At 40.7% G+C, this 20,413-nt stretch overlaps 1 protein-coding gene across 8 annotated transcripts in view; it reads left to right on the top strand.

Annotated features, from left to right (window-relative positions):
* The window catches only part of SBF2 (SET binding factor 2), a 474,020-nt gene that overhangs the window by 421,456 nt on the left and 32,151 nt on the right, over positions 1–20,413 (top strand). For 3 of the 8 annotated variants that reach the window (XM_029059546.2, XM_029059545.2, XM_029059548.2), the window contains 6 exons: positions 4,215–4,411; positions 7,451–7,591; positions 8,505–8,600; positions 11,794–11,868; positions 13,526–13,710; positions 18,928–19,104. In XM_029059546.2, the coding sequence (XP_028915379.1) occupies positions 4,215–4,411; positions 7,451–7,591; positions 8,505–8,600; positions 11,794–11,868; positions 13,526–13,710; positions 18,928–19,104 (871 nt within the window). The remainder of the gene's footprint in view (positions 1–4,214; positions 4,412–7,450; positions 7,592–8,504; positions 8,601–11,793; positions 11,869–13,525; positions 13,711–18,927; positions 19,105–20,413) is intronic. The other 5 variants (XM_039911379.1, XM_029059549.2, XM_029059552.2 and 2 more) reach the window with 3 other exon arrangements.

Here is a 20,413-nt window from a genome sequence, read left to right as displayed (position 1 = left end):
ACACCTTACCTTTTCTCCCTCTTTAATTAAATAAATCCCATTAGTAGTAGGTGACCCAGTGTAATGCATCAGAGACATTGGATTTTTAAATTAACCTCAAAAAAGTTTTAGGGATAGGAAAAGATACACAGTACTTGGCTTTTATTTCAATCAGTATAAATATATATATATCAATATATATATATGTATATATATAGATCTACAGAAACAGATCTATAGATGTAAACATATATATCGATATAGATATATGAGTGTATATAAGTGCTGGCACCTGAGTATTCTTAGTTGTGTAACATGAGGATTTGTTCTCACAAAACCCCTCGCAATGATTAATAATGATGGAATTTATTAAGTGCTCAGCATACTGCTTGGCACTTGGGAAGCACTGACTTTGATCTTCTTGTGTTGTTTCTGTCCCAGTGCTTAGAACAGTGCTTAGCACGTAGTAAACACTTGAGAAAGCACTGGAGTAGCTACAGGATAATGGGGTTGGACACAGACCCTGTCCCACAAGAGATTCACAGTCCTAATCCCCATTTTTCAGATGAGGTAACTGAGGCACAGAGAAATAAAGTAACTCGCCCGAGCTCCTGCTGCAGACAAGTGGCGGAGCCGGGATTAGAGCCCAGGTCCTTCTGATTCCCAGACCTGTGCTTTATCCCCTAATCTTGGCTCGAATCTAATCCTGGTCCTCCCTCTTGTCTGCTGTGTGACCTTGGGAAAGTAATTGAACTTCTCTGTGTCTCAGTTTCTTCGTATATAAAATAAGGATTAGATACTTCTCTCTCTACTCCATCTCCCCAAGTGGGACAGGGACTGTGTCTGATCTGGTTGCTTTGTATCTACCCTCAGCATTGTGCTTGGCTCAGAAATAAGTGCTAAACAAATGCCACAGGCATTATTATTATTACTAGTAATAATAATGATAGTAATAAATAAAATAATTTGCACCTATCAGCACTCATCTATGCAGAGGACTATACAAATGCAAATGAGTGAATCAAATAATACCAGTATTGCAATATATCCTCCTTATCTAGCCTTTGCCCTTACCTATCCATACCTCTATTTTCAAGTCAGCTAACACTTGAAATCCTGAATTACCATCTTGTAGTAATGAAAGAGCTAGGGCTGACACCAATGGATGCTCTTTTTTTATGTATTCCAAAAATATGGGAAAATACCTGCTGCCAACAAAAAATACCTACCTGTGGAGTTAAATGAGTATAATTCAGCAATTCAAACTGTTAAATTGCAGTGACCTTCTCACATATGTTTGTAGTAATGGCTTCTCGTTATTTATTGCTCCAACATAGCACGTGAAAATAAAAAATATCTCCAGACTACTCAGATTTTCCTATATCCGATTCACATCCAGGCGCATTCAATGGGATTACATGAGGATGTTGTGTATTTTTAAGTGTGCTCTAAAAATAGATGCGTCAAGATTTGTTAAGAGAAAATATTTCAAACTCTTTGGAACATACCCATCTTCTTACACTTGCTGAAATATAAAACAACAAGTCTTGTCTGCTTCCTGTTCTGAAAGCCATCATAGCCTGCAATTTCCCAAGCTATCTGTTTTTCAAACAATAAACATTTATTTGTAGTGTTAATGAAATGTTTAAATGCATTTTGACATTGGAACATATTGTTCTAATACAAGTCAGACCCAGAAATGATTTTGTTTTGCTTTTACCTTGGCACCTTCTCAGGCAGTCAAATATTTTTGTACTCTCTTCTCTGTTTCCTTTTCATTGCTCCATCAAGCTGTTTGACATGTCATTCACATAAACTTGACACCAGACTATTAATCTCTATTCCAACAGTGCGGGATAAGAAAAAAGGAAGTTCCTTTTCTGAGCCTTTCTATAGCCTCCACACTGCTCCATTAAGCCAAAGGTTTGGAGTCTTTCAGTGTGGCTCTTTTGAAATTTCTTTTACTGATGGTGGAGATGGTATTTATGGAACACCATATAGGTGCAGTGCTCTGTACTGTGTACTTGGAAAAGAAGAAAAAGCACAAGAGAAGAAAAAAGCATAAGACGTTCTTAGCCGCAAGGAGTTTTCGCTCTCAAAGGGAGATGACTATTCAGATATTTTAAAATGAGGGAGTCAGAATAAAAGCATTGATGGTTTAATGGATTATACATAGATAACTAAGTGTTGAAAGTGGATACAAATACTTATATAAGTGTTAGAGGTGGCTGATGGGTAGGTTGTGCCTCGGGATTTGGGGAGTTCAATCGGAATGGCTTCTCTAAGCTCGTTGAGGGCAGGGAACATGTCTACCAACTCTGCTGTATTTCCCAGCCCTGTGGGTGAGTCTCCATCCCATGAAGGTGAATCACCCTGGCATCTGGGTCAGATGGGCAAAATGGCTTCCTGGCTTCCAGAGTCCATTCAGGAAGTGCCAATTGGATCATATCGGGCTGTGAGGCACTTAACATAGAATATATTAACGATTCAATGCACTGGTAATGACCTTCCTTGCCAAAAAATTCCAAAGCATTTGGTGCACTGAAACTAACAGTAAAGAAAGCACTGCGAATTTTGTATGTTGAAATAGATTTATTTTACAATCCACTATTGTCAAAAGCTGCAGGTATTCAGTCATGAAAACATGTAGTAGAGAAGCAGTGTGGTCTAGTGGATAGAGTACGGGCCTGGGAGTCAGAAGGTCCTGGATTTTAATCCCGGCTCTGTCGCCTGTCTGCTATGTGACCTTGGGTAAGTCACTTCACTTCTTTGTGCCTCAGCGACCTCATCTGTAAAATGGGGATTGGGACTGTGAGCTTCATGTGGGGCAGGGCCTGTGGCCAACCTGATTTGCTTATATCCACCCCAGTGTGTAGTACAGTACCTGGCACATAATAAGCAGTTAGCAAATACCACAATTGTTATTACTCTCCCAAGCGCTTAGTACAGTGCTCTGCACACAGTAAAGCACTCAATAAATAGAATTGATGGATTGTTTGATTAATTGATTGATTGATTGATTGATTGATTAGAGGAGGACTCTGAACATGGGGAGAGCTATGGTCTATCTAATTAGGAGCAGAAGGAGTTGCGTGCTGGTGGAACCGCATGACCAAGGGGACAGAGGTGAAAAGTCAAGCTTGAGGCACAGCTAAAAGGCAAGTTTACAAAGAATGAAGATTTTGAAGCAGGTGATGAAAGGGGCTCCTATTTAAGATGGCATGTTAGTGGAGAACCCTGAAGCTGATCGTAAGTTTTTTCCTGAAGCAGAGGGAGATGGGAAACCATTGGAGGGTTTGGCGGAGAGGGGAGGCATGAGATGAGCAGCATGGCAGCAAGATGACCCTTGCAGCTGTGTACACTAAACATTTGGAGTAGAGATGCTGGAGTCAGGAGACCAGTTAGAAAAAGCCCATCAGATAATCTAGCAGCCATATGACCGATCTGCTCATTCCTCTCCACCCAGTGTCCAGGTGCAGGACATGTAGGAAGCAGCAGGATCAAGGAGTAGCTTGAATGTGACAGTTGAAAGACAGCGTGGTGTCAAGGAAAGTTGACATGGGGGACCGAGAGGATGATGGTGTCATCAATAGAGATGGAAAAGTTGGGTGGAGGTATGAGTTTAGGAGAAAACAGGAGTAGTTCAGTTCTGGACATGTTAACTTGGAAATGCTGGAAGGACATCCAGGTAGAGGAGTCCAGGAGGCCAAAAGAAATGCAGAATTTTAGATAAGATGAGAGGTAGTTGGCTGAAGAGGTCGATATGTATAACGTCCGCTCACAGTGGTAGCTGAAGTCATGTGAGTGGATGAGCTCCCTAAGAAAGTGTAGAGTGAGAAAAGTAAGGACCCAGAACAACTATAGTTAAGGAATGTGAGGCAGAAGAGGAGCCCGTGAACCGAACTGAGAAGTAGGAAGAGTTCCAGATGAATACCTCATCAGCAAAACCGAGGCGGGATAATGTTTCTAGGGGAGGGAGTGGGCCACAGCATCAAAGATGGCTGAGAAGTCAAGAAGGATTAGGGCAAAGTTGAGTCCAATGGGTCACTAATATTTATGATTATTCTTTATAGGTTGTCCTTCTCAAGTCATTCTGATATACATTATTGAAAGGGTACTGAATTTTGGTATGCGTCCAGTGTCTGAAATAAAAGATCGCCTCCAAAAAAATCAGTCAGTCTTTTGAAAACAAAAAGATGTCAATTATGTTTCCTCTGCCTTTTATGTTTTTGAAGCTATCCTGGGCTTTTGGTTGTTCCTCAAGCTGTGCAAGACAGCAGCTTACAAAGAGTCGCTCGTTGCTATCGACATAATCGCCTACCAGTTGTCTGCTGGAAAAATTCCAAAGCCAACACTCTGCTGCTTCGAGCTGGGGGATTCCATGGAAAGGGAGTTGTTGGTCTTTTCAAATCTCAAAACCAACACACAACAGGTAAGAATGGTAGCGTTCCTGCTAGAGTTGATTTTCTTTACCCAAAAATCTCTCCCTAAGGTTCTGGGAATGTAAAGATAGTAACTGATTCTGCTTCTTTTAAATAATCCTTATATTTGGTCCAAATCTAATAGAGACCTGTTTTAACTTACGGTTCATTCATTCGTCAATATCTGAGGGTCTACCACTGGAAGCCACAAAAAGCAAGCCTAAAAGGTGAAGTGGGATAAACCAGAATAAACCTTAGATGCTAAGAATAATGCACATGCTAGCTCCTTGAGGGCTGGGATCATATCTTCCATCTCTATTTTATTGTAGTAGAGAAGCGCCATGGTGTAGTGGATAGAGCCCGGCCCTGGGAGTCTGAAGGTCACAGGTTCTAATGCCGACTGCCACTTGCCTGCTCTGTGACCTTAGGCAAGTCACTTCATTGCTCTGGGCCTCAGTTACCTCTTCTATAAAATGGAGATTGAGACTGTGAGCCCCACAAAGGACAGGGACTGTGTCCAATCCAATTTTCTTGTGTCCACCCCAGCGCTTAGTACAGTGCCCGGCACATAGGCACTTAACAAATATCAGAATTCTTATTATTATGTCCTTAATATGGTGCTTTGCCCCAAGTAAGCCCTAAATAAATACCATTAATCCATTAACCTTAAATACCATTAATCCATTAACTGGCCAGGGCAAGTGCAAAAATTGCCTCATAGTCCGTTCTGGCTTTGACAACTTCATTACTCTAAAAAAGTGTTGTATTTTAATTAAGATGCCCTGTATTCATTTCTGTTCAGATGAGTTAAAAAGAGTCACAGTCCCAGCTCCCATAGAATCTATTTTCTAAAACAGACAATTATAAGGAGGCGCATAAAGACCTTTCTTTATGAGAACTATCATGTGTTGCAGAGAGCAGCCATTCCATTCCATCCCCAAAGAATGGAACTGTGCTTAATATTTAAGGGAAATGATAGTGAATTCAAATGCCACTTGAGAAATCTCGGAGCCTCTGAGAGCTGGCTTAGTTGAAGGAGAGGTTCAGATAGCAGGATCTGCAGTCCTATGTTGTTTATGACAGTGACCTTTTGCCATAGGAGAGCTTTCTCTACAGCACAGTGCTTATATTTATATTATTACATGGAAATTCCAAGCACATGTTACTGTCTTAAATCTGGTCAAAATTAGTAAGGGGGAGTTGGGGGAATCCTCTTCTCTGTAAGAGAGTCACTGGATGAAGGAAGTAGCCAAAAGAAAATTCTGTAATTCCACTTATGAAACTCCCTGCCTTGCAAGCACAGAATAATAATAATGGTATTTGTTAAGCTCTCCCTATGTGCCAGGCACTGTTCTAAGCACTGGGGAATTTCTGATTCATTTCTCAAAAGGCAAACCATTGAAAATTATTGAACCCATCCAAATGTTGTCCATTTTCTCCTGGGGAAGCAAATTTAAAGGAAGGAAGTGTTAACCTCTGCTTAGGTTCCTGTAGCATTTCTGGAGAAGTAAAAGTTGGAAGACTCTTGAAGTTTTCCATGATTGGCTTCCGAGAATATGGCCCTGTGGAATTCTCCCAAACAGCTCAGAATCTTCAGTAGTGCACAAATTATTCCCACTGCCTAAAACCCAGCTATTTCTTCTTATCACTATTCATTTCAATTTCATTATCCGTCTCCACATCCTGACTATAAACTCTCTGTGGGCAGGGATCATGTGAACCAACTCTCTCAAACACCTAGTTAAGTGCTGTGCACACATTTAGAACTCAATAAATACCATTGATGGATTGGTTGAAAAAAATCAGTGAGTTGTTCAAGGGCATAATTGAACTCAAAAATTAATCATTCTATGTGCACTTTAAGTGGATCATGGTGTGGGTTCTAGCAGAATGTTCTTTTTGCATTGATTTTATTTCTTAAGGCAGACCATTTAGGAGTGAAATTTGAGATGAAAATTGTAAGTCCTTCGTATTTGTCGGGTAACTGTTCATTCATTCATTCAGTAGTATTTATTGAGTGCTTACTCTGTGCAGAGCACTGTACTGAGCGCTTGGAATGAGCAAGTTGGCAACAGATAGAGACAGTCCCTGCCGTTTGACGGGCTTACAGTCTAAACTGTTGTAAACAGAGCACTGACTTAATCACTTGGAAGAGGACTTTAGAGTTAGGGGACATAATAGTAGAAGTATTTATTGAGCGCCTGCTTGGTACAGCGCACTGTACTAGGTGCTTGGGAAGTACGGTAAAGAAGCGACACATTCCCTGCCTTAACAGAGAAGCCCAGAAGCCTACTGGAAAGAGCGCAAGCCTGGGAGTCAGAGAACCTGGGTTTTAATCGTGGTTCCGCCCCTTGTCTGCTGAGTGACCTTGGACAGACAAGTCACTTAGCTTCTCTGTGCTTCAGTTACCTCATCTGAAAATAGATTTAAGATTGTGAGCCCTTTGTGGGGCTGGGAAGGTGTCCAACCTGATTATCGTGTATCTACCCCAGCGCTTAGGACAATGCCTGGCACACAGTAAGCGCTTAAGCAATACCAAGTAAGCAAGTAAAAAAAGGAGCTGACACTCTAACAGGAAAGACAGACATAAATATATTTACAACTCGAATGTTCAGAATAAATAATTGGGGTCACAATAGATCGAATTCCTGCCCTCAGGGAGCTTACAATAAAAGTGATATTCATTAAGTAGTTACTATGTGCCAACCTCTGTGCAATTTAGCTGATGGAGATCCTAAATCATTCATTTATTCAATCATGTATTCAGCACTTACTGTGTGCAAAGCAGTGTAATAAGCGCTTGGGAGAGTATCAACAGACACATTCCCTTCCCACAGTGATGCAAAAAATATTAATAAGGTATTTTATTTCTCACTACTATTTGGGATTGTTTGTTTAATTTATGCTTATAGAGTTCCAAAGGGTTCACTGTGGTAAAGCTTGAAAAATCTGCAGTTGGGATTTGCAAGTCAGGGTGATGGTTTTTAGGTTTTCTTGATGTAGCGCTTTATATACTGAATAGATTTTATTGACTATCTCCCTCTATTTAGTTCCTGCCTCCTCTTTAGATTCATCAAGTAGTATAGAACAAGAAAAATACCTACAAGCTTTACTGAATGCAATTTCTGTCCATCAGAAAATGAGTGGTAATAACACCCTCACAGTCAGACCAGCATTTGCTCTGTCTCCAGGTAAAATTTTATTTTCTTTATCTTTTCTACAGTCAAGAACAGTACAGTTATGGCCGAATAAGTTGCATGTGTTCATTTCCCAGGCGTTTACTTCACAATGTACCCACACTATAGCTCCTTTTTGGGGTATTACCGTGTTAGCAGATTGTTTTCCTCCATTGACTCGGAGAGTAGCTTATCCGTTAGAAACAAAAGTGACCAGCTTTAGAGGAAAATTATTCCTTTAAAAATTATATCTGAAAAAAATAAAATTAAACAATAGTCAGTCAAATCGAGCTGGAAATTTAGAAAGGTTTCAAGCCTGTTACTGTTACATTATACTGTAGAAATAATCATGGAATATGTATCCAAATCTTCCCATTCATTAATAGCTGTAAAATACCCCAAATTGCTAAAACATTTTATTTTTCCCAGGTACTGTAGTTAGTCTTGAAGCACGGTTGTGTTTTAGTTAGATGTGGATGCAACCATTAAGACTCCCATTAATATTTTGTTTCAGTTATCATGTGATGAAACCCGATAGGGTTCATGTAAAGGTAATCCCTGTTGTGTTAGAAACAAGCGCACGTGACTTGAAAAGTTGGTCTATTTGGCTTAATCGACTGTTGGAATTGACTAAGCAATGCAGAAGATGTCTTTCCTTGTAAAGTAACACCGTCTCGAAACCATGCATGCCTTCATTAATGAAATCCTCTGATTGCATTAGCCAAACCTAACCCCCATAATCTCGCAAATGAATGTGTGTCATCTCTGATAAAGTAATACTGCATTCTCTAATAAAACTGCGCATTCTTAAAAGGACAAAATATGGCAGCCATTGACATGCTACACATGAAGAGAACATTTTTGTCAATTGAGTAATGTTAACCTCAACAACCTTATAGTCTTTATTCTTCTTTTTGACTGACTTTAGGCACTCAAAGAAGGGCTTCAAGAATGTCCACTGTGCTTAAACAGATAGTGCCAGAACATTTGGATGTAAATGTATCCAATAGCTTTGCTCGAGGAGGTTAGTAAGATGAACTTTAAAACTGAGTGCTGATTAAAAAAACACAATTGAGACACAGTGTTGAAATTTGGAACTAATCATTTTCAAATCGTACTTCCTTTGAAGCACTTTCAATCCACCAATCATGTAGAATTTTTTTTCAAATTTGAATCAATGATTAAAGTTAATTAATAGAATTTTAACAAAGAGGTGGAGGGGCTCATAAGGAAATTGTAAAAATAATCCAGGCCATGAGTTCCATTGTTCTTTTCAATACCCAGAAACACAGGGAATGTCTGTAAAGCTTTGAGGGACAGAAGGAACGGGTTACTTCTGGAGATTCAGTTGATGATTCAGGATTGGATGAGAGGGGTGACATCCTTGTAGTATCAGGGCAAGCCGATAAAGGGGTGAATGAGGACAGCCAGCGCGAGGTGATAGTTGGGCACAAAGGATCCAAACTCGCCACAGGTGGTTATTTTTACCCCTTTGAGATATGAATGTGGATGATTAGTGTGGCGGGCGCTTGAAAAGAAAGGCCGGCTGCCACAGGGTTGCTCTTTGGGAGCAACTGCTAACCTGGGAAATGAAGGCAGTGAAAATTACCTTATCCACAGTGCACTGAGAAAATGGGGGGTGGAGGGGAGAAGGAGAGAGAGATTGGGGAGGGCTGGGGGGAGAGGGAGAGAGTGGGAATGTGCTCTGAGGTGCGTGAGGTGCAGTTAACTTCCCAGCCTTGGCCATTCTAGGCAGCACTGCATCTCAGTCAAACAGCGGTAGCAAGGGGCCGAAAGTTCAGCAAAGCTTACACGTATGGGCAAAGAGTATGATGACCCTCTTTTCAAGGTTTAGAGTACGATAGGAGCTGTCCCTGCTGCCTGCAGGGTGGTCCCCAAAAATAAATGGCTCAGCATTTGGGGGCCGTGTCATCTTTCCAATTTAAGCTTTCCTTCTTGAAGGAGTATGGCTCCTGGAAGCTCCTTTTATTGGACTGTGTGTCCATTGGTAACAGAAGTGGGGTAGAAAGCTCCCCCAAAAACCCACCTCTCAAAAACCATGAGATTCTGAGAAAGTAAGGAAATCCTTAAGCCCATGCCATTAGTATTGTGCTTGTAATATTACATACAACACATTACCTAGTTTTGTATGTCCTTCTCTTTGCAATACTGCCATTTTAGCTGAGTTTAAAACCTATTAGTTTTTCTTCCTCCTGTTGACCATTTCTGGCTCAAAATCGACTGTCAAAAAAATGATATTCATCCCCCTTCTCTCCCAACCAATCAGCGTGACGTAGTGGATAGAGCACGGGCCTGGGAGTCAGAAGGTCATGGTTTCTAATCCCAGCTTCACCACTTGTCTGCTGTGTGACCTTGGGCAAGTCACTTCACTTCTCTGTGCCTCAGTGACCTCATCTGGAAAATGGGGATTGAAACTGTGAGCCCCATGTGGGTTAAGGACTGTGTCCAACCCAATTTGCTTGTATCCACACCAGCACATAGTACAGTGTCTGACACATAGTAAGTGCTTAACAAAAGCCATAATTGTTATTACTATTATTATTCATTGGTATTTACTGAGTGCTGACTGTGTGCGGAGCAGTGCCCTAAATGCTTGGGAGAGTACAGTAGAGTTGTGTTAGTAGACCTGATCCCTGCCCATAAGTGTGTGAAGACCAAAAGGGCGACAGACCCTAATGAATTAAGTCCCCACTTCACATCTTCATTGTTGCCGCATAGTGCTTCATTTTTCTGCAGCTTTGAAAATAGTTTTTAAAATTTGAGTTTGATATGGGACCTTAATATTTCTCTTACAAGAACAAAATGACTTAACCCCACAATATCTAATCAAATTAGCCTTCTCATCAGTAGTTAGCCTTACTGAGAGGATTTTATCTATCTATATGAAAATATAGATAGATATGATATGATATTTGTTCAGCACCGACTATGTGCCAGGCTCCCCCACTTGTCAGCTATGTGACTTTGGGCAAGCCATTTAACTTCTCTTTGTTTCAGTTACCTCATCTGTAAAATGGGGATTAAGACTGCGAGCCCCACATGGGACAACCTGATTACCTTGTATCCCCCCCCAGCTGTAGAACAGTGCTTGGCACATAGTAGGAGCTTAACAAATACCGTTATTATCATTATTACTAAGTGCTGGGTTAGAGACAAGTTGATCAGGTTGGAGACGGTCCCTGTTCCACATAGGGCTCACAGTCTTCATCCCCATTTTACAGGGAACTGAAGCACAGAGAAGTGAAGTGACTTGCCCAAGGTCACAAAGCAGACAAGTAGTGGAGCCAGGATTGGAACCCAGACCCTTCTGACTCCCAGGCCCGTGCTCCATCTGCTAGGCCACACTGCTTCTCTCTCTATCTCTCTGTCAGGAAAAACATAGTGTTACACTACAAAGGCTAAAATACTGCCTTTAAATAGATATTTGAAGAGCTATTAATTGTGTAGAGCAGTCTTCTAGCATTAAGTGGCAATGTCAGCCATGTAAAATGTAGGGTATGGTATCCTGCTGCTACATGATGCTTGGGTATTTATGAAAAGTATATGTAGCATCTTCATAAAGGAGACATTTATTTTAAAAAGAGAAAATGCTGCTGCTGTGCTTAATGTACTGTTGCAATAACATTATTTCTGTTATACCAAATGGCTTATGTTACTTAGATCATTGTAACTTGCAGGATCTTAGTTCAAAAACGACCCACATGCTTACTATAAAATTATGGTTCAGCACATTTGAGTGCTAACCTGCTTTGTGTTTAAGCCAATCTTATATGAAATCATTCCCAAAGGGTCTAAAAGGATGCTCTATTTTTTACAAAGTAAGCATGTTTACTGAACCAAAATAGGAGATGATCCATTTGGTATAATTTTTTAATGGCACCTCTCAGCTCTGCTGTGCATTTTTAGTGCCTACAGTATTTATGAAATTGGGCACCCTCTGGAAAAGAAGGTGCCAAAATTTCAATATCATAGAGGTAACCTTGTCGCTTGGTTCATCTCTTGTTGTGTGATGATGAAATAGTTTAAATCTCGTTCTTTTAATTATTTGCCAAATATGCTCCTAAATGTTAGATTAATGGAAAAGTTACAAGTAACCTGTTTCTCTTTTCTCTCTCTCTCCCCCTAATTTAATTTGCTGTGACTTTTGCTGAAATTCCCTTTCCCTTTCCTCTTCTGTCTCTGATGTTACCTACCAGTGCTTGGGTACAGGGATAAATGCTTCACTCACTCAAATCTCAAATCATCAGCTAAGGGAAGAGTCCATAATCCAGGTACAGTACTCTCTGTCCTGAAAAAAAATCTCATTTTCTTACCATCTCCATAATTAGCACCACGTTTTATATATATTAAATAACTCGCCATTTCACTTACTCTATATTATTTTCAAACCTCCCGTGTCATAACAGTTTTCTTCTACTATCTCATTTTCCCAAAATGTTCAAAACGAACAGTTGTCATTATCCCCAGGAAAGACTCAAGATATTATCCTCATGCATTTTTGTTGGGCAAGAGGCATTACCTAGAAAACCTTTTCTTAAAACTCGTGAACATTCCTAATGATATCATGGCAATGCCTGCAAATAACGAATCAATCCCGAGGTTTCCAACCCATTAGAAACCTAGCCAAAAATAACTCTGCCCAGGACCCCAAGAGAATGGTGCCAAGTACAGAGTATACTTTTTTAAAAAATAGCTGTTACCGTGTCGCTGCCATCATTGTACCCCCAACACTGGTAAACGCAGTAGTTTGCATGGATTTGTAAATGGTCTGTGGCTTTAGATGTGTTGTAATCATACTCTGCGTTGAGAATTTGTAAAAGAAGTACCTCTCCCAGCGGTGCCTGGAAAACTTTGCCGTAATGTAATTTTACTCTCCGTCTTTTATAAATAGAACAAGGGACAGATTGCAGTTTCACCGAACTATTGTTTGAGGGCAGAAATATCCGACATTTAACAATAGTGTAATTAAGTTAAAATCAAGACAAATGAGATCTTTGTAAATTGTATGCTTTTTAAACATCCTTCTCAAGCTGTCACTTGGGCAATTGATAAAAATCACCCGTTTTGATAGCCCAAAGTCTCAGGTTGTTTTTCGTCATTACTTGGTTTTAAGAAATTGCCAGTTAACCCGAAGGAAAACATCCTTCTCTGGAAGCTGGCTAATGTTTTCGAATTAGTTTTTCAAGGATACTCAGTGCAGTTTCTGTTTCTTGTTTTCAAGAAGAAACAGTCTTGTCTATCCACCCAGCTTTTGAACTAAATTGACTGAAACCTGAGGCATTTTAGTAATTTCCGAAGGCCTCAGAAATAAGTAATTCACAGCTCAATCGCTTCCCTGGACTTTTATCTTACAAAGCATGTTGCTATTTCCTGGTGCCAGTGGAAGATAGGAGAAACCTGGCTTGATTTGAACCTTCATTCATGAATTAGATTTTCAATGTCTTAACTGAACGTAAGTGGAATTTTGTTTACTCCCTAGGGAAATTCATGTGGCCTTTCAACATTTGGATGTTGTGAGGAAGTTAAATGTTACATGATAGAATTCCCAGAAAAAAATTCCTCCAAACTAAATGATCAAATGAAAATCTCTGCTTCTTCATAATGCTAAAAATGAGTTTTATGTACTTCTTCCTCTGCTCTAGTGAGTTCATTAGGTTATTGTGGCCTTAGAGTGGCATATCTAGATTTGCTAGTGATTTATACCCTTCGATACCCCTTAAATGATTTCCCATGATATTCATTGCATTGTATTTCAACATTAGAGAGTGTATGATAAAATGTGTGAGTGAAATCCACTTTGGTCTCCCTCTAACTAGGGAGTCAGTTTCACCGTGGATAATCGAAAAATGTGCAATAATTAAGCAGCATGTCTTGTGCTCAGTCTTTCCTGTCATCCAATGGTTTACTGACTTGATAATTTTTGTAAAGGTGTGTGGGCAAGTCTTCGTTCTAGCAATCGTTTCATCAGTTCTCAGACCTCATTCGTTGATGTTGGTGCAAGACTTGCGGGCAAGGATCACGCTGCCTCATTCAGTAACAGTGCCTATCTACAAAACCAGCTCCTAAAGCGTCAAGCTGCCCTCTACATATTTGGTGAAAAGTCACAGCTACGGGTAATTTTTCTCTTATTCAATCAAGTTAACATGTAAAATAGAACAGCCCGATGGTCGTCCGTATCAGTATTCATGCTCTGCTAGAAAAACAGTGGCCATTTAATTGGTTGAACATACAGTCTGTCAATCAATCACATTTATTGAGCACTTACTGTATGCAGAACATTCACCCAATCGCATTTATTGAGCACTTACTGTGTGCAGAGCACGGTACTAATGAGTGCTTGAGAGAGCACAGTATAATCGAGTTGGTAGACTCGTTCCCTGCCCATACCGAGTTTACAGTGTAGAGGGGCATACTGATAGTAATGTAAAAATAAATAAATTACAGGTATGTCCAATAATAATAATAACAATATTTATTAAGCGCTTACTATGTGCCAGGCACTGTACCAAGCACTGGGTTGGCTAGAAGCCAATTGGGTTGGACATAATCCCTGCCGCACAAAGGGTTTATGGTCTCAATCCCCATTTTACAGATGAAGTAACTGAGGTTCCAGATAAATGAAGTGACTTGCCCAAGGTCACACAGCAGACAAGTGGCGGAGCCGGGATTGGAACTCAGGTTCTCTGGTTGCAAGGCCCTGGCTCTTTCCACTAGGCCACACTGCTTGTCTGTAATGGTTTGTACTGATTAACCATTACAGAGAATATATTACATAACCTCATTACCTTGTATCTACCCCAGTGCTTAGAATAGTGCTTAGCACATAGTAAGAGCTTAACAAGTACTATTGTCATTATTACTATTATAATCATTATTATTTATGATATTTATTATTATAAATACCAATCGGTGGTATTTGTTGAGCATTTACAATATGCAGAGCACTGTACTCAGTGCTTAGGAGAGTGCAATACAACACAATTAGCATACATGCTCACTACCCTTTGCATAAATAATATAGAAACAGGATGCAAAAAACAAACAGTTCCTAACATTTTGTGTGTGCTTTGTTTTGGTCATGGTAACATGTTTCAGCCACTTGTTCAGGATCTGAAAGAAATCAGGATGGGTTTAAGGAAAATTAAGCCATAAACCTCAAAGATTAACACTCTGCCCCCAAGATCTCTGTTTGCTTGATTTCATTGGAAACGATATTTGAGGAGGAACTCAATGGATGTGTTTGCTGTGATAAGTGCTTATTTTTTAGCCTAATATGGAAAGAAAAAAGTCACTAAAAGGGAGACTGTTACTAAATAGAGTTGAAGGTCCCTATAAATTTCCCCAGCCAGTGATTTTTGAAAGCTCTCTGCCAACCCGATGTATCTTCCTACAAACACACTCACACATGTCTTCATACAGATTAGAGAGTTATATTCAGAAAAATCAAGAAAAAAAGAATGATTCTAGGTTGGGCTATCGAGAACAGTTAAGGTACCATACCTAAAGCATTAAGAGAGCCCCTGCCCTTAAAGTTGATGGTGATTCCTCAGCTATAATGGTTTTAGAACTCACTGAAGACTGTATAACTCTTATGAGCAACAGCATTTATGGAGCACCGTAGTCGACCCTTAAATCAAAGTAAAAGAAGCAGTTCCTGTCCTCAGGAAACTGATGCTGTTGGCATTCATCTTCCCCAGTGAATAAATCGAGTCATTTTTTGATGAGCCACTCTTCAAGCAATTTACCATCTCAAGAGACCTGACTGATTGCCAGAAACATTAATCAGTCAGCAGTCCTCAGTTCAAATGGGATTGTGAAATCAGTAGTGGTGAGAACTGGGTCCCTCATCTCAACCCTGCTTCCAGGGACACCCATCACCACGACCGTGAAGGAGCCCAGGGACCTTACACTGCCTCATCTCCCAAAGGGGACTTCGGTCCAAGGGACAGTTGAGAGTTAGATGAGCCAGTGTGATGGCTGCCTCGGTATAATTGTTTTGCTTGTTTGTGTTTTTATGGTATTCGTTAAGCACTTAATATGTGCCGGGTGCTGTACTTAGCACTGAGGTAGATACAGGTAAATCAGATTGGACTCAACCACATCCCACGTGGGGCTCACAGTCATAATCCCCATTTTGCACATGAGGTAACTGAGGTAGAGAAGTAAATTGATTTTCCCCAGGTCTCCCAGCAGCAGATAAGTGGAGGAGCCGGAATTAGAACTCACTCTCAGGCCCTTGCTCTATCCACTAGGCCAATCAATCAATGGTATTTGTTGAGCATTTTCTGTGTGCTGAGCTTTGTACTAGGTGCTTGGGAAAGTGCCATAGAACAGAGCCAGTAGACGTGGTCCCTGCCCACAAGAGCTTACAGTCTACACGAGCGTACAATTTATGGGCTCTGCTTAGCACCGTGGCATAGTGGAAAGAGCACGGGCTTGGGAGTCAGAGGACGTGGGTTCCAGACCCGGCTCCACCACTTATCTAATGTGTGACCTTGGGCAAGCCACTTAACTTCTCTGTGCTTCAGTTACCTCATCCTTTAAATGGGGATTAAGACTGTGAGCCCCACCTGGGACAACCTGATTACCTTGTATCTACCCCAGGGCTTAGAACAGTGCTTGGCACATGGTAAGTGTTTAACAAATACCGTAATTCTTGGTTATTATTATTACTATCACCTAGTCAGCTACCCTCGATTTTGTAGGGTAGAAAGAACTGAAAGATAGAGTCCTAAAGAGTCTAATTTAAGAAATTTGTCTTTGTGAGCTAAAGCAGAAGTTGTTTTCAACATACTCCCTTAGAAATTTGAAGTGTCCTATGATACTAAGAATGCTAAGCCTCACCTTCTTGACAGCAGCCCAACACTACCTGCAGAGTCTCATCCTCACCATTTATCATATATCAGCCACAGACAGCCACACGTCAACATGTCAGACCCTCTCTGTCTGCCTCACTTAGGCCAAAGTTTGTTTCCCTTAAGATAATCCCCATTACCATTCGTATCACTTACATACCAACGTTGAGAAGTCCCCAGCTAATGAATTAAGATGGCAGTTTTGGCACTTTGATCTAAAATTTTAGCTTTTTTAAAACGTGAATTTACATAAGATCTTCACAACAAAAACTCCTTAACTCCTTACTCCTGTGTAGCTTTAGATATAGGAACTGATGGTTCAATATACCCAATAATGTTAGGAAATTTTTAAGGCTATAAGTAGTGGAAATAATTTTGAGTAAATACTCTTCTGTAGGTCAGTCTTCATTTAAACTGAACTCAGTTGGGAAAGCCTGATATAGAGTAGAAACAAGTTCCAGATCTACAAGACCAGGACAGGCTAAGGGATCTGTTGTTTTCTAATTTTCACAGAACCTCATTTTTTACATATAGTATTTCTTAAGTGCATATTAAGTGCCAGGCACTCTACTAAGCGGTGAGATAGATAATAATGTTGGTATTTGTTAAGCACTTACTATGTGCAGAGCACTGTTCTAAGCGCTGGGGAGGATACAAGGTGATCGAGTTGTCCCATGTGGGGCTCACAGTCTTATTCCCCATTTTACAGATGAGGTAACTGAGGCACAGAGAAGTGAAGTGACTTGCCCACAGTCACACAGCTGACAAGTGGCAGAGCTGGGATTCGAACCCATGACCTCTGACTCCCAAGCCCGGGCTCTTTCCACTGAGCCACACTATCAGGCTGGACACAGTCCATGTCCTCCATGGGGCTCACAACCTTAATCTCCATTTTACTGATGAGGTAACTGAGGCACAGAGAAGTTAAGTGACTTGCCCAAGGTCACACAGCAGACAAGTGGTGGAGCCAGAATTAGAATGCAGCGCCTTCTAATTCCCAGGCCCGTACTCTATCCATTAGGCCAGGCTGAGAACCCAATGTAAAATTATTTTACCCAGCAGAGTTTCAGTAAAACATCATTGCTGCACAGCAGCATTCACAGTGAGGAATGCCAGGACTTCCTTGAAACGCGGTTTCTGTATACCCTTAGTCCTGTTTGAGTTATCATCAGTGGTATTTACTGAGCGCTTACTCTGTAAAACACACTGTACTGGGCATTTGAAAGGCTACAAGACAAGAGAGTCTGCAGACCCATTCTTTGCTCACAACCTTGCTTAACAGTAAATTCAAATAGATTAATTGTCCCTATAAGCATAGAATTAGGGGGAGAGGGGCTATGAAGAGAGAGATTTTCCCATTCAGATACAAAGAGTCAGAAAAGCAGAGCTATGCCCAGAAAATAAGGCTAAACACAGCACACATTCAAAGGTTTTTAAGTTTAGTTTTCCAGTTTGAGATCCTGGTAAATTTTTCAGCCTTTAGTGCTAATAACGATCACCCAGACTACTAACTATGGGTTGCAACCTGATTTTCTCAGAAGCATTGTTATATTCATAATAAGCTTTCCAGAACACCCTCTGCAAGCAATAAAACCACCTTTCCTCCGCCATAAGGCAGCACTGACCCTTGGGCCAGAATTTTCTTCAGGTGATCACAGCCAGAACGTTTTCTTGCAGTTTATGAGATTTAAAAAAAAAGAAGCATTAGATTTAATTGAAAAATAAACTATTGATAAGATGGTTCTGTGGATACACACTGAAGAGTAGATGATGATGGTGTTGGAACTTGTTAAGCGCTTACTATGTGCCAAACACTGTTCTAAGCGCTGGGGTAGATACAAGGTATTCAGGTTGTCCCACATAGGGCTCACAGTCTTCACCCCTATTTTACAGATGAGGTAACTGAGGCACAGAGAAGTGAAGTGACTTGCCCAAGGTCTCACCCTTAGTACCCCCTTAGTGCTTAGTACCCTGCTGTACACCCAGTAAGTGCTTACTACACCCCACTGGATCTCACTGAAAAGGAAACCATTTTTTGTTCACAAATTTTGGCACGTGGGTTTGCTGTTAGTCTCCAGGGCCTGAGATGATTTGTTGGTAGGCATACAAGCACTTTTGGTGATGATGGTTTATACTTTTGATGTTTCAAATCAAATGTGTTGGTTTTGGACTGTAAAATTCGTAAACAAGGAAGCCAAGTGTCATTCCTACACAGGCTCTGCTATGAAATTTCTCAGTTGGGTCATGCTTAATTTAAAAAAAAATGGCAAAATTGTCAAATTTTGTGGACAAAGAAAAATACTTGCCCACAGCATTCAGAGGGTTAGGTATGTAATTCCTGATTTCTGATTTGACTGCAGTTAACGAAGGAGTTTTGTCCTTGAGCAGCAGCAAGCCAGGGTTTGTTTTCTTTTTTTGATGGGGAATTTGTGATATTTCTCTCGAATCACCTCTGGCACCTTCTTCCTCCCACAGGGCTTCAAATTGGAATTTGCTTTAAATTGCGAGTTTATTCCGATCGAATTCAATGATATCCGACAAGTGAAAGCCAGCTTTAAAAAGCTGATGCGGGCCTGTGTCCCAAGCACCATCCCTGCAGATTCGGAAGTAACGTTCCTAAAAGCTCTTGGCGAGTCCGAGTGGTTCCCACAGGTAACTGCTTTAGTGCTTTCTTCTGGAAGCCTCTGGAGGCTTCTGTGGTAAAGTCAAAACTGATGCGTTGTCAAGGCCAAACAAGGTGTGAATTTAGAAATGCATGAGCCATTTGTTGTAAAGCGAAACATAAAGGTCTGCCCGAGTTATGGGGCCAAGCGTTTAGGCGTTCAGCCTGTGAGGAATGCAAAGTATGATGGGTCTGAACATCTGGAAGCCATTTGATATCATCATCACCACCACCACCCCACCACCCTTTTTTAAGTTTCCATCGTGGCTGTGGCACTCTGCTCAGTGCCAGAAACCAACTTCTCTTCCCTGACAAGGAAACAAACCCTGACACCTCTAATAAGAGTGCTGAGTTTGGGCCATTAAATTCCAGTTGAGAGCCATGAAAAGGCTTTGAAGCCTGAATTTCCAAGGATTTAATTATGTCAGAGATGAGAGAAAAAATCATTTTCCTTTAGAAAGAATATGATGGGGGGCCGAGGGAGGGGACATAACAAGAACCAAGAAGTGGCTATTTCAGGCGTAAAAAGAACCTTTGGCCTAGCTGATAGCTTTTTGTTTTTACTGAAACCAGAGTGACACAACATATGCCTAATGACCAGTAGTACAATCATTTGAGAACTGTGTGTTTGAAGGGACCTTCATACTCATTTTAACTTATGAATCTTATGGATTCATTTTCTTAGGCAGTACTTCCCTCTCCTGGAGAGAAGGATAAAAGGTTACTTGGTTTCTGACCACTATGTGAATAAGTAATGCTCACTGGGTATAGTGGAGCCCTAGGTCATGTGACCTAACCTCCTTTTAAATGACTCAAAAGGTGGATGAAAACAAGTCGGCCAGTAGATTTTGCAGCTGGGATCCTTAGGTTATATCTCAAGATTGAAGTTAGTGAACTCAAGAGTTCAATAATAAAATTTTATTTTACGATATTATTAGTTGGAAATACGGTGCTCAATTCGTTTTTCTTTTGACGGCCCCTTAAATTCAGCTCTTCAGATGGAAAGGAACAAGAGCAAGCCCATATATGTCACTACTTATTCTAGATTATATTGCCTTTGCATAACCAGCTCTATGCACCTGAATTTACACATCCAATAAAATGTGGGGAATTTAAGTTCATTAAGATCTAATATATGCTTCTAAAATTGTCGGTGAGTCAGCTCCCAAGTATTTGTTGAGCTCCCACAGGTTGCCTATTTCTGTACTAGACATTTATGGCATGGTCTTGCTTGTTTTTGATAATACAGGTAAATTCTGGCAAACGGTGGGTATTTATTTTAGTGTGGCCCATCCCACT

This window comes from Ornithorhynchus anatinus, chromosome 3 (genome assembly GCF_004115215.2).
Source record: "Ornithorhynchus anatinus isolate Pmale09 chromosome 3, mOrnAna1.pri.v4, whole genome shotgun sequence".
NCBI lineage: Eukaryota > Metazoa > Chordata > Mammalia > Monotremata > Ornithorhynchidae > Ornithorhynchus > Ornithorhynchus anatinus.
The sequence above is the reverse complement of the archived record's forward strand: the minus strand, read 5'-3'. Positions and strand labels throughout refer to the sequence as shown.